Source organism: Nyctibius grandis, chromosome 23, assembly GCF_013368605.1.
Source record: "Nyctibius grandis isolate bNycGra1 chromosome 23, bNycGra1.pri, whole genome shotgun sequence".
Classification (NCBI taxonomy): Eukaryota; Metazoa; Chordata; class Aves; order Nyctibiiformes; family Nyctibiidae; genus Nyctibius; species Nyctibius grandis.
The window spans coordinates 147,761-160,787 of NC_090680.1; the positions used below are offsets into that span (position 1 = coordinate 147,761).

Genomic DNA, 13,027 nt, shown 5'->3' on the forward strand with positions numbered 1-13,027 from the left:
CGAGGTGGGGACCCCCCCCTTTTTTTTTGGGGGGGTGGTTTGAGGAAATCCAAGGTGGGAAGCTGATGCGAGGGCAGGAGCCGGGATATCTCCATCCCTGGGGCTCCCGGTCCCCGGGGGAGCACCGGTAGGTGTCCGCTGGCAGTGACGCCCCGGGGACACCCCCCCAAAAACCCCCTCCCCCCAAGGATCACCAAGCCCCTGCGCGACCCGGCGGCCGGTTTTTCTCAGGGAGGGTACGAGGGGCCGGGGTGGGGGGCGAGGGGGGGGTCCCGGCATCGGCGTCACCATCGCCGCCAGGGGAGGGGGGGGGCAAGAGGCCGCGTCGCTTTTTCTTAAGTGCAATAAATCTATCAGGGAGCTGGGGGGGGCGTGGGGGGGCGCGGAAGGTCGGGGGGGTCGATCTGCTGGTGTCGGGCGTTTCTTTCCGTCGTGGTTTTTTTTTCGGTTGTTAACGCCGGGTTTTTTCTATTAAAGCAGAGCTGCGTTCGGCACCGACCCCCCGACCCCCGCCTCGCTCTTTTTTTGGGGGGTTCGGGGGATTTTCACCCCCCCCTTCGCCAAAAATCAGCTTTTTGGGAGGGGGGGTTATGAGCAAATTTAATTAATCCCCCCAAAAAAACCTGCCAGGGAGGGTTTTCCCAGTTCCTCTTTGGTAATTAATTAATGCTGACGACGCGCCCTGTCCCATCACGGGTGATATGGGCTCATTTCCCCCCAAAATCGCCACCCCCCCAGCCCCCCCTTAGTGCCTTTTCCAGCCCCAACACCCCGCCCCAAAAGGAGGACGTGGAACCCCCCCCCAAAAAACCCCATATTTAAGCCAAGCCACAGAGCGGCAGGTTGAACTGGTTTATTATGGGAGGAGCACAGTGGTACTGGGGGAGGGTCGACCCCGCTATGGGGCCACCCCGGCACTGACATGGCCTGATGCTTGTTGGGGTACCGTGTCCCCCCCCCCATATCCCCAGCCCCCTGGGTCATCGTGGGGCTGCCCTTGTCCCCTCCAGTCTCTCCCAGTCCTCCCCAGTCTCTCCAGTTTCATCCCCTGGTGGCATTGTCACCCCCTGCAGCGTCTCTTCTTGGGGACAAGGTGGGGGACAGCAATTATCCCAAAATATGCCGGGGGAGGACAACGGGTCCCTCAGGCCACCCCGGTGTCACCGCTGTCCAAGCCGATTTTGGGGATCACCACGTGCAGCAGCATCGCCCAGAGGCCCTGACACCGGCGTCACCGTCACTCGGGGTGGGGACACTGGACGCTGCGGGACACGGGGGCGGCAGCGGCGGCTTTCTGCAGGCGATTGAGCGCGCACAGGAGCCCCATCTTGTGCCGGATGGAGTGGTCCAGGTTGACGGTGACGCCGAGGAAGGCGCGGGCGTCGCGGGCGGTGAAGGGGAAGTCGCCGGCCAGGAAGGTCTGGAAGAGCTCGGGGTCCCCGTCCAGGCTGAGGGCGTTGCGGAGGGGCTGCCGGAGGGTGCTCAGCTCCCCCATGTTCTCCTGGAAGATGCTCCACAAGGATCTGGCGGCAAAATCCGGCGCCGGTTGGCTCTGCCAAGCATCTTCCAGGCACTGCAGCACCCAACTCAAGCGGCACGGCCACTGGTCGGCCAACACCACCCAAGCAGCGGCGGCGCGGGGCGAAGGGGTGCCGGGGGTGCCGGCGCGGTGCAGGAGGAGCCGTAGGGTGATGGGGATGGTGTTGACGATGCGGCGGACGTGGGCGCCGTTGGTGGGGAGGTAACGGGCGAGAGGGTCGGCAGCGTCGTGGAGGCAGTGGAAAGCTTCGTGGATGCACCGGACGGCTTCGGCGTCGACCTCGCGCCGGTTGGGAACTGTGGGGACGCCCCAGCACTTGCCTCGGCGTCGCTCCAGGTTGCTGGTGATGATGCGGTACATGAGGTCCTCCCGCGTTTGGACGGCGGCTTCCAGGCACCGCAGGCGGGAGCGGGCGCCCATCTCGGGGATGGAGAAGGGCAACGTCACCGTCCGGTTGAGGTAGAGGTAACCGTTGTCGGCCAGACCCTTCATGCAACCGGTTTCCTCCAGGCAGGGGACGATGACGCTGGGATCCACGGCCAGGATGAAGATGAAGGGAGCATTGGCGTCGGAGAGCAAAGTGTTCATGGCGTTGAGGACGCCGGCCACCTTCTCCGGGTAACAGATGTCCAGGCTGGTGATTTCCAACACCACGCGGAGCCGTCGGCGTTCAAAGATCTCCATGAATGACAAAAAGTCCACCAACACCTCTACCTCTCGCCGAACTTTGCTCATGAAACCCAACTGACTGGCGAACCTCTCGCTGTTGGTCAACCGCTCGATCTTCTGCTTCTCGCTGACCAAAAGGTTCTTGAGGATGGAAAAAACTCCCAACGCCAAACTGGAACCGGAGAGGGAAGCGATGGCGCTGCCCACCACCTTCATGGCGTGATTGTCCTTGATGCCGGGCACCAAAAGGGCCACCAGCAGGACGGCGAGGCCAGCGGACAGGATGAAGAGCATCCCCCAAAGCTTGAGGCACGTGCCCGTCTTGAGGACCCATTCCTTCTGGCTGAAGCCGGAGGCGAAGCGGGGCCGGGTGCCCATGACGTGGTAAACGCTGAGGGGTAGAGCCCCAAAATGGTGGCGGATGTTGTCACAGAGGGTGGTGACCAAACCGGCCCAGAGCTTGTCACACCCGGCGTATTGCCAAGCGCTGAAGCGGATGAAGATGAACTCAATGTTCTTCCTCCTCAGGTGACCTTCGGTGATGATGGGTTTGTAGAAGGCCAAGTACCAGAGAGCCAAGAGCAACCCCCAGCCCTGGGGGCTCCGTGGCTTCTGGTGGCTCCGGCGCAGCTCGGCCTCCTCCCGCTGGGCCATCTCCTCCTGCATGAAACCTGGGGCGGGGGGACACGGGGTGAGGGACCGGGGTGAGGGGAGGTGGCCTGAGATGTTGGGGGGGGGGGTGGGATGGGTGCTGGAGCAACGGGGACCCCGAATGTAGGGAGGCGTGGGATGGGTGCTTGTGCAAGAGGGGCGTCAAAGCCGGGGGAGAAATGGGGTTGGGTGGGACTGTGGTGCCGTGGGGCCCCCAGCATCTGCCCGGGAGTGCCTGGGAGGCTCTGGCGGTGGGTGCCATGTGGTGGCCCCGCTGTCCCACCCCCCCGTGGCCCCGCTGTCCCCACACACCGGTGACCCTGTCCAGCAGGCCGTGCAGGCGGTGGCCGCAGGGCGCGTAGAAGCCGACGGTGACGGGGGTGGCCGTGTGACAGAGGGTCTGGGCCAGGCAGCGGCAGTAGATGTCGTCCTCGGTCAGCGGCCCTGGGGACATGGGGGACAGTGAGGGGACCCTGCGCCCCGCCCCGGGGCTGCGGCACCGTCCCCCCCCGTGGGGTGGGTGGGGTGGGGTGGGGATGGGACTGGGATGGGATGAAGATTGGGATTGGATTTGGATTGGGGATGGGATTGGGATGGGGATGAGATGGGGATGGGGACTGGGGTGGAAATGTCAATGGGACTGGGAATGGGAAGGGGATGGGATTGGGATGGGATTGGGATGGGATTGGGGATGGGATTAGGAATGGGGATGGGATGGGGATGGGATTGGGATGGGGATGGGATGGAAATGGGATGGGGAATGGGATTGGGATGAGATTGGGGATGGGATGGGATGGGGATGGGATTGGGATGGGATTGGGATGAGATTGGGGATGGGATGGGATTGGGGATGGGATTGGGGATGGGATTGGGCTGGGATTAGGAATGGGGATGGGATTGGGATGGGATTGGGATGGGGAATGGGATTGGGATGAGATTGGGGATGGGATGGGGATGGGATTGGGATGGGGATGGTGGAGATGGGATTGGGATGGGATTGGGATGGGATGGGGATGGGATGGGGATGGGATGGGGATGGGGTGGGGTGGGGCAGGCCGTCCAGGCAGGCCAGCAGGTCCTGCCCCCCCGGCTGTGTCCCCCCACCCCGTACCTTGGTGCTCCCCGGCCTCCCCCCCGACGACGTCCCCGTCGCGGCAGGCGCTGGCGTCCCCCCCCGCACCCAGACAGGCCACGCGCTCCTCGCTGCACCCCGCGGGCCCGGCCGTGGGGCCCCCGCACGGCGGCGAGCAGGAACCCTGCCGAGGGGGGACACGGGTCACCTGGGGACATGGGGACACCACGGGGGCACCATGGGGACACCATGGGGGCATGGGGACATGGGGACACAGTGACATGTGAATACCATGGTGAAATGGGTACACCACAGGGACACAGGGACACCATAGGGGCATGGGGCCAAGGGGACATGGGGACATTATGGGGACATGGGGACACCATGGGGACAGGGACACCATGGGGTCATTGGGACAGGGGGACACAGGGACACCATGGGGACCTGGGGACACGGGGACACGGGGACAGGGTGACAAAGCCACCTCATGTGTTTGGGGTGGCTTTGGGGGGGGTCAGCACCACAACCCTGCTGGTGACGTGGTGACCCCGTCCTTGTCCCCAAGGGCCTGGGGGACCCGGTGTCCCCTCCCAGGGTGCCACTGTGGGGACGTGGAGGAGGGGACCTGGGTGACAGGGGGGTCTGGGAGCCGGGGTGAGGCCAGACTGGGCCAGACTGGGATGAACTGGAGTGGGGTGATGGGACTAACCAAGACAAACTGGTCTGCTGGGTACTAGGGGGCATGAGACAACCTGGACTGGGAGCACTGGGGGGCATCGGGCAGGCTGGACTGGGACCACTGGAGGCCATGGGACAGCCTATACTGGGGACCATGGGCTAGCCTATACTGGGTATACTGGTGCTCATGGGACAGCCTATACTGGGAGATCCCATACTGGGGACACCAGTGACCACAGCCCCATCTGTACTGGGGACACTGGTGACCATGGGCCAGCGTGTACAGGGTACACTGGTCACCATAACCCACCCTGTACTGGGGAAACTGGGATGGCCTATACTGGGGGCACCACTGACCATAGCCCAGCCCGTACTGGGGACACTGGTGACCCTAGCCCAGCCTATACTGGGGGCACCAGTGACCATAGCCCAGCCTATACTGGGGACACCGGTGACCCTAGCCCAGCCTATACTGGGGGCACCAGTGACCCTAGCCCAGCCCATACTGGGGGCACTGGTGGCTGGGGCCCCGCACCCTCCCCCCGCCCAGCACCCCCCTCCCCAAAGCCGCCCCTCGGGGCCTCCTCCTGCCCCCCGTCCCCGCTGTCCTACCGTGGGCAGCGCCGCCGGCTCCATCCCCGCCTGCCTCGGGCCCCAGCGCCGCTCAGCACCGCCTTTATACGTGGGCAGGATGCGGCCCCGGCGGGGCTGGGCGTGGGGCCGCCGCGGTTCCGGCCCGGCCGGCGGGTGCTGAGCCTGAGTCAGGGCTGAGCCACGCGCGGCCTCATCCTGCCCGGCACGGGGCGCGGGGGGCCGGGGACACGGCGGGGGGAGATGGGGACGGGACGGGGGAAGGGGACGGGGGGGAATGGGACGGACAGGGGGACATCAGGGGTTCGGGGGATGGGGGGACATGGGGGGGACAGAGGGGACACGGGGGGGATGCAGGGACATGGGGATATGGGGGGGGTGAAGGGGACATCGGGGACACAGCGACAAGGGAATATGGGGGAGGCGGTGAAGGGGACATGGGGGACATCGAGGATACAGGGGATGGGGGGGTGAAGGGGACATGGGGGACATCGAGGATACAGGGGATGGGGGGGTGAAGGGGACATGGGGGACATCGAGGATACAGGGGATGGGGGGGGGCATGGGGGGACTCGGGGTATGCAGGGACATGGGGACATGAGCGACACCGGGTCATGGTGGATGTGGAGGGATGCAGGGGACAGAGGGGGCACGGGGCCACGGGGAACATGGGGACCCGCCAGCAGCAGGGCCAGGATCTGCCACCATGACATCACCCTGCAATGGCCGTGGCGTCGCTGTGGCATCGCCATGACACCACTGTGACATCGTTGCTTCCTGTGGCTGGTGGCTTCTGCCAGAGGAACCTGCTGGCCCGGGCACAGGTGGCATCTGGGGGTCACCAGCACTGGTGACACTGACCAGTCACTTGCCCGGTCACCAAAAGTGGTGTTTTCCACCCCAAAACCCGCTTCAGCCCCGTCCTGAGCAGGAAAGGGTTCATGGGGGACATGGGGGACACAGGCAACACAGGGGACACGGGGGGACACGGGGCCGTGCCGGACCCCGTGGGGGCGGGTGGCAGCGGTGGCCTCCGCACCCCGAAAAGGCCCGAGTGGCCGCGGGTGTCCCTGGGATGGGGGTGACTGGTGTCCCCTGGGTCCCTCTGTCCCCTCAGCCACCGCGGGCCCCAGCGCCCCGTTGACACCGCAGGGAGCGGGGCCCTGTGGGGGCTATAGGGCCGGGACGGGCCGGGATGGGGGGGCGGGTGTATGTACCAGAGGAGCCATGTGGGGCCAGGGGCACCCCATGGAGCCTGGGGGGACCCCATGGGGCTGGGGATATACTATGAGGCTGAGGAGGACCCTGTGGGGCTGGGGAGGACCCTATGGGGCCAGGGGCACCTGCAGGGTGCTGGGGGGGGGCGGGGGGCAGGTCCCGGGTCTCTCCCCGGCCCCGCTCTGGCGCACTGTCGCCCTCCCGCCGCCAGGGGGCAGAGCGCACCCTCCCCCCGCGCATGCGCCGCCCGCCGGCAGCGCCCCCGTCCCGCCATGTCTGGTGAGGGCACTTCCGGGTTGGGCGGCCCCGGGTGTCACACGTGACGCGGCGCGCGGGCAGCGCGGTCACGTGACCTGCGGCGGGGCCGGACGGGAGGTGGGAGAGCGCGGGGGGGGCGGGGGGTCCGTGGGGCTGGAAGGGTCCGTGGGGCTTTGGGGGGGGTCCGTGGGGCTGGGGCTCTAGGGGCGCCCGTGGGGCGGGGGGGGGTCCCTGGGGGGGCCTGGCCGTGGGTTGGGGTCACTGGGGGAGGCGCTGACCCCCCCCATGTGTGTGTCCCCCCCCCAGGCCATGGCCGCTCCCCGCCCCCCCCGTGTGGTGCCGGGCGAAGCCTCCGAGAGCGACTCGGAGCCGGAGGGGCCGGTGCGGGGGCTGGGGGGGGCCCCCCCCGGGGCCGGGCTGAAGGTGCCGGGCGAAGCCTCCGAGACCGAAGAGGAGGAGGAGGAGGAAGACGCCGCCGGGGGGGGGGCGACGCCGAAGCCCCCCCCGGTGCTGGCGGAGGAACCGGCGGTGATGTGGGGCGGGGGGGGCGCCCGGGGGGGCCCCTCGCTGCTGCAGCAGCGGCTGCGGGAGGGCGCGGGGCGGCTGCGGGGGGCGGTGGGGGGGGCGGCGCGGGGGGGGTACGGGGCGGCGGCGCGGCGCCTGGCGGGGCTGGCGGGGGCCGTGGGGCGGGCGCAGGCGGGGGCTGCCGCCGCCGCACACTGCCTGCGCCTGGCGCGCCGCGACCTGCGCGCCGTGGCCACCGCCGTCGACATCGTCACCGCCTGCCGCCTGCTGCCCGACATCCGCGGGGGCCCCCCGGAGCCCCCACCGGTGGCACCGGCGTCACCAGGACCTGACATCCGCGGGGGCCTCCTGGAGCCCTGACCGGTGCCACCGGCGTCACCAGGACCTGACATCCGCGGGGGCCTCCTGGAGCTCTGAGCCATGGCACCGGTGCCACCAGGACCTGTGGCACTGCACCCGCCTGCCTCCTTGGTGGCCGTCACCAGCGGTGGTGGCACCTGACATCCATGAGCACCTGCCGGAGCTCTGAGCGGTGGCACCACGACCACCTGCCTCCTTGGTGACTGTCACCGGTGGTGGTGGCACTGCCTGACGTCCCTGCACAGCTCTGACCGGTGTCACCAGCATGTGGCACCGTGTCTGCCTCCTTCTTCAGTGACCGTCACCATGGTGGTGGCACCACCTGACATCCGCAGGCACCTGCAGGAGCTCTGACTGGTGGCACTGGTGGCACCGGGACCTGTGGCACTGTGACTGTCTACCTCCTTGGTGTCCGTCACCGGTGGCAGTGGCACCTCCTGACATCCACGGGCAGCTGCTGGCATCATCAGTGTCCTCATGGCATCACCGGCGTCATCCTCGTGTCACCAGCATCCTTGTGGCATCACCGGTGACGGTGGCATGGTGCTCCCCGCCGTCACCGCAGCGTCCTCCCAAGGGCACGGTTGTGGCAGCAGCGTCACCGACTTGTGAGTCCAGCACCCACCCACCCCCTGCTGTCCCCAAAGACCTCGGTGTCGTGGTGGCATCATCACCGGTGCCACCAAACGGTGCCTTCGGCGCAGGGACAACCCCCACCCCCCCAGGACAGTGTCACTGTCCCCAAAGTGGCTCCAGCCGCCCTTGTCCCCAAATGCTGCCACATCGTGTGACCCGGAGCTGAATAAAGCCCCGATGGTGGCACAGCCATGGGGACAGCGGTGTCATCACGGGGGGGGGACACCCTGGGGGGGGACAGGTGACACGGGTGCAGGTGTCACCTCATGGTGGCCCTTGAGCTCAGTGGTGGCCACGTCCTGTGTCCCCAAGCCCTGGCACTGACCCCGGCCATGTCCCGTGTCCATCACCCCCCCCCCTCCCACTGCTGTGGTGTCCCCAACAGCAGGACACTGGGGGAGGGGGCAAGGAGACACCCCAAGCAGCAGGACACACCGTGGGGCCACACAAGGGTTTATTTGGGCGAGGAAAATCATCCCATGCCAGCGCTGTCACCCCCTGGGGACACAGCGGGGGGGGAGTGAATGTCCCCAAGGGGGGTCTGGGGGTCCCCAGGGAGGGGACAAGGCGGTCACGTGCGGGTGGCCAGGGTGGCCATGTAGTCCTGCAGCGCCCGCAGGCGGGCGTCGATCTCAGCCAGGGGCTCCTCGGGGCGGTTCTCTGGGTGGGGGGGGGGGGGGGGAATGGGTGAAAAAAGGCTGAAATTGGGGAGGGGGCACCCAAAAATGGAGGGAGGGACCCCAAAAGCGGCGGGGGGCGAACTCACCTTTACTGCGGTGCTTGCCCACGGGTGGCTTGTGGCCAGCAGCTGAGCGAGGGGCCTGGGGGGGGTGGCAGCGGGATGGGGTGTCCCTGTGCCCCCCCCCCACTGTGGTCACCCCGCTTTGGGGGTGCAGGGGGGTCCCCAAAAAGGGGGGGGACACCCCAAAAAGGGGGGGGGGTGTCTGGGTGAGCACTCACTGCACCGGGGCTGTTGCAGGACGAGGCGCTGAGGGGTCTGGGAGTGCGGGTCACCGTCCTGCCCCTGCGGGAAGGGGGAGTCAGGGTGCTGGGGGGGGGGGGCTTGGGGTGCTGGGGGGGCCTCAGGGTGCTGGGGGGGGTAACAGGGTGCTGGGGAGGGGGGGGCTTGGGGTGCTGAGGGGGGCTCAGGGTGATGGGGGGGGAGCTGGGGGGGAGTCAGGGTAGCGGGGGGTGCTCAGGGTGCTGGGGGGGGCTCAGGGTGCTGGGGGGGGACAGACTCGGGGTGCTGGGGGGTGCTCAGGGGGCTGGGGGGGACTCAGGGTGCCCCCCCCATGGTCACCTGGGGGCCGGGCGCTGTGGCCGCTCATCGGCTTCGCTGCCAGAGCTCCCGGGCGAGCGCCGGCGTCGGGAGCTGTCAGCTGCGGCGAGAAATGGGGGGGGGGGGGGTGTGTGGGGGGGGGTGTTACAGGGTGTGGGGGGTCCCAGCACCCACTGGGTGCCACCCCCACCCCCAATACCCCCCCTCCCCACTCACCCGAGGAGCTGCGCCCGCGGCTGGTGGCCGGGCTGGCGCTGCCGAAGGACGCGCCGCGCCGCTGGCTGCACGGGGGGAGGTGGCGGTGAGGGGGGGGCGGTGGGGGGTGCCCCCCCGGGAGGGGGCGGTGACAAGGGGCCGGGGACGAGGCGTCACCGCTCACCTCTGGCGCTGGGTCTCCCTGTGCCGGCGCTGCCGGGCCCTGACGAAGGCGGTGGGGTCGAAGCGCGGCGGGCGGGGGGCTGGCGGGGACAGGACGGGGGGTGTCGGCGTGGGGGGGGGGGCGATTTGTGTCACCCCATCCCCCCAGCCAGGTGTGTCCCCAAGTGTCCCCAACCTGCGGGTGATGGGGACCGCGCCGGGCGGTGGCCCTGCTTGCCGCTGCTCTCCCGGGACGGGGGGGACGGGCGGACGGCGGCGGGTCGCTGCTGTGGCCGGGGGCTACGGGGGGGGGACACAGAGGGGACATTGGGGACAGCGGGGACACCCCCGCGCTCAGGGGGACCCCCCGGCCCCGGGCTCACCCCCGCGGGCCCGTGGCCAGCTCGGCCGTCAGCCGCTGCACCCGCAGCTCCAGCCGCCGCTCCGACGCCTTCGCCTCAGCCAGCTACGGGGGGGGTGGGCCGGGGTGTTGGCAGCCACCGTGGCACTGCTGGTAGCCCCCATCGCCACCGGTAGCCCCCCATCACCACTGGTAGCCCCCCGTCACCATCGGTAGTCCTCTATCACTGCTAATAGCCCCCCCATCACGACCAGTAGCTCCCCCATCACCCCCGGTAGCCCCCATCACCACTGGTAGCCCCCCGTCCCCACCGGTAGCCCCTGTCCTTACCAGTAGCCCCCTGTCCCCCCCGGTAGCCCCCATCACCACCGGTAGCCCCCATCACCACCGGTAGCCCCCCGTCCCCACTGGTAGCCCCTGTCCTCGCCGGTAGCCCCTGTCCTCGCCGGTAGCCCCCTGTCCCCCCCGGTAGCCCCCATCACCCCCGGTAGCCCCCATCACCACTGGTAGCCCCCCGTCCCCGCCGGTAGCCCCCCGTCCCCGCCAGTAGCCCACCTCGGCGGCCAGCTGCCGGTGCTGCCGCTGGTGCCGCGCTCTCTCCCGCAGCAGCTCCGCCTCCGCCGCCCGCTGCCCCTCCAGCGCCCGCTGCAGCCTGGGGGGGGGTGAGGGGGGGTCTGGGGGGGTCCCCGCTGAGGGGGGCCCCCCGCGCCCTCCCCAGCCGCTCACTCGTCGCGCAGGTGCCGGATCTCGGCGTCGCGGCGCTGCCGGAGCCGCGTCAGCTCGTCCCACAGCGCGGCGGGGTCCGGCCCCCGGGCGGGGGGCAGCGGCAGCGGGTAGTGGATCCTGGTTGGGGGGGGCACGGGGACAGCGGTGACACCCCCCACCGCGTCCCCTTCGCCTTGGCATCGTCCCCCCTCACCGCGTCCCCCCCCCATCGTCCCCCCTCACCGCGTCCCCCCAGTCCCGCCATCGCCCCCCCACCGTCCCGGTGTCGCCCCCCCCTCACCGTGTCCCCCCCCGGCCCCGCCGGCCCCCCCGTTACCGGTCGAACTCCACGCTGTACACCAGGATCAGGTACCGCCTGTCGCCGAGGGGGGCCGCGGCGGCCGGGGGGGGCCGGGGGCCGGTGCCCCCCAGTTTGCGGCTCCGCAGGGCCTCCAGGTCGCCGTAGGTGAGCAGCTCCAGGCTGACGGCATCGCTGCTCTGCGGGGGGGGGGGGATATAAATTGGGGGGGGGGGTCAGTGGGGAACACCCCCCCCCGTTCCCCCGCACTCCAAACCGCTGCGGGGGGGGGGGGCACCTGTGCCAGCGCCGCCTCCAACATGCTGCAGAAAACGCCGAATTGCTTGAAATTCCCCGTTCTGCGCGTGAGCTCCTCGATGGCTGCGGGGGGGCGTCAGGCAATCGGGGGGTTGGGGTGTCCCCCCCCCCCCAATAAACACTCACCGGCGGCGTCGAACTCCCCCCGCCAGCGCTCGCCGGTGCCGGGGGCCTCCACCTCGACGGCCAGCGCGGTGGGGGCCAGGCGCAGCCGCACGGCCGGGCCCCCCCGCCCCAGCACCCCCTCGGCCTCCACCACCCGCGGCTCCGCCATGGCGCTGCGGGGGGGCACCTGTGGGACACCCCCAGGAGACCCCCAGCCCCCCAACCCCCCACAGGCCCCCCCCAACACTCTAACACCCCCCCCCCCCAGCCACCCCTGACCCGCCCTCACTCCCCCAGGACCCCTTGACCCCCCCAGGACCCCTTGAGCCCTCCCAGGACCCCCTGACCCCCCCTGACCCCCCCAGGACCCCTTGAGCCCCCCCCAGGACCCCCTGACCCCGCCTGACCCCCCCAGGACCCCTTGAGCCCCCCCCTGGACCCCCTGACCCCCCCAGGACCCCTTGAGCCCCCCCCAGGACCCCCCAACGCCCCCATCCCTCCTAAGACCCCTCCCAACACCCCCAGGCCCTCCCTTGGGACACCCTAAACCCCCCCCCCGCCTGTCCCTCATGGCGGAGACACGGGGTGACACGGGGGGACATGGGGTGACACGGGGGGGTCATGGGGGGACACGGGGGGACACGGGGGGGTGACACGGAGGGACATGGGGGTGACACGGGGGGGTCATGGGGGTGACACGGGGGGATCACGGGGGGTCACGGGGGGACACGGGGGGGACACGGGGGGGTCACGGGGGGACATGGGGGGGGTCACGGGGGGTCACAGGGGGGACACGGGGGGGACACGAGGGGGACACCGGGGGGTCACGGGGGGACACGGGGGGACACGGGGGGATCACGGGGGGACACGGGGGGACACGGGGGGACACGGGGGGGTGACACAGGGGGACACGGGGTGACACGGGGGGACACGGGGGTCCCGGCCCCGCTCACTCACCGCCGATCGCGCGTCTCCGCCGCCTCAGCCGAAGCCCCGCCCCCCCGCAGCCTTTCCCCCACCCTATTGGTCAACTACGCCTCGTCCCGCCGCCTCATTTGCTCGCCTCGCCGCCTGTCACTCCCCGCCCTCGCCCCGCCCCCTGCGGGCGGTGTTAGCCGCACCCCCCGGCCGCCTCCCGCTCCTATTGGCTGTCAAGAGGAGCCGCCTCCCGCCTCCGCGAACCATTGGTTGCTGCTGCTGTCAATCATTGACCCCGGCAGGAACAGGGACGGAGCGACCCGAGCCTCTGGCGCCCTCTATGGGTCCGTCCCAAAGCCCCATAGCCCCATAGCCCCCATAGCCCCCATAGTGGCCCCTATAGCCCCTATAGCCCCCATAGCCCCCATACCCGCGGGGGGGTAATTTGGGGCCGGGGGGGGGGCGGTGGAGGGGGTGTCCCCCCCTCA

At 69.7% G+C, this 13,027-nt stretch overlaps 3 protein-coding genes across 3 annotated transcripts; 1 reads left to right on the forward strand and 2 right to left on the reverse strand.

The window, feature by feature from the left end:
* Positions 1-1,188: 1,188 nt before the first annotated feature.
* On the reverse strand, positions 1,189-5,246 carry NKPD1 (NTPase KAP family P-loop domain containing 1). The gene is given in 5 exon segments (XM_068417311.1): positions 1,189-1,311; positions 1,313-2,880; positions 3,173-3,304; positions 3,972-4,116; positions 5,223-5,246. Coding segments are annotated over 5 exon segments (1,992 nt in total).
* A 1,499-nt stretch (positions 5,247-6,745) lies between these two features.
* Positions 6,746-8,390, forward strand: BLOC1S3 (biogenesis of lysosomal organelles complex 1 subunit 3). The gene is made up of 2 exons (XM_068417471.1): positions 6,746-6,794; positions 6,984-8,390. The coding sequence occupies exon 2, from the start codon at positions 6,987-6,989 to the stop codon at positions 7,560-7,562; it is 576 nt and encodes a 191-aa protein (XP_068273572.1). The 5' UTR covers positions 6,746-6,794; positions 6,984-6,986; the 3' UTR covers positions 7,563-8,390.
* Positions 8,391-8,635: 245 nt separating this feature from the next.
* On the reverse strand, positions 8,636-12,607 carry CCDC61 (coiled-coil domain containing 61). The gene is made up of 14 exons (XM_068417448.1): positions 12,579-12,607; positions 11,643-11,794; positions 11,497-11,579; positions 11,238-11,398; positions 10,922-11,038; positions 10,751-10,847; positions 10,218-10,300; positions 10,031-10,134; positions 9,857-9,935; positions 9,694-9,758; positions 9,499-9,577; positions 9,159-9,222; positions 8,965-9,019; positions 8,636-8,858 (listed from the first exon to the last, which is right to left on the reverse strand). Exons 2-14 carry the CDS (start codon positions 11,788-11,790, stop codon positions 8,770-8,772), a joined length of 1,224 nt encoding a protein of 407 aa, XP_068273549.1. The 5' UTR covers positions 11,791-11,794; positions 12,579-12,607; the 3' UTR covers positions 8,636-8,769.
* Between the last annotated feature and the right edge of the window lie 420 nt (positions 12,608-13,027).

Bases quoted from the DNA above. Each gene is read 5' to 3' on its own strand.
- BLOC1S3 (XM_068417471.1), top strand. From the start codon at position 6,987: ATGGCCGCTCCCCGCCCCCCCCGTGTGGTGCCGGGCGAAGCCTCCGAG.
- CCDC61 (XM_068417448.1), bottom strand. From the start codon at position 11,790: ATGGCGGAGCCGCGGGTGGTGGAGGCCGAGGGGGTGCTGGGGCGGGGG. The intron at 11,580-11,642 runs GTGAGTGTTTAT...GCCCCCCCGCAG, and splicing joins GGGGGAGTTCGACGCCGCCG to CCATCGAGGAGCTCACGCGC. The intron at 9,020-9,158 runs GTGAGTGCTCAC...CACCCCCCCCAG, and splicing joins CCTGCAACAGCCCCGGTGCA to GCCCCTCGCTCAGCTGCTGG.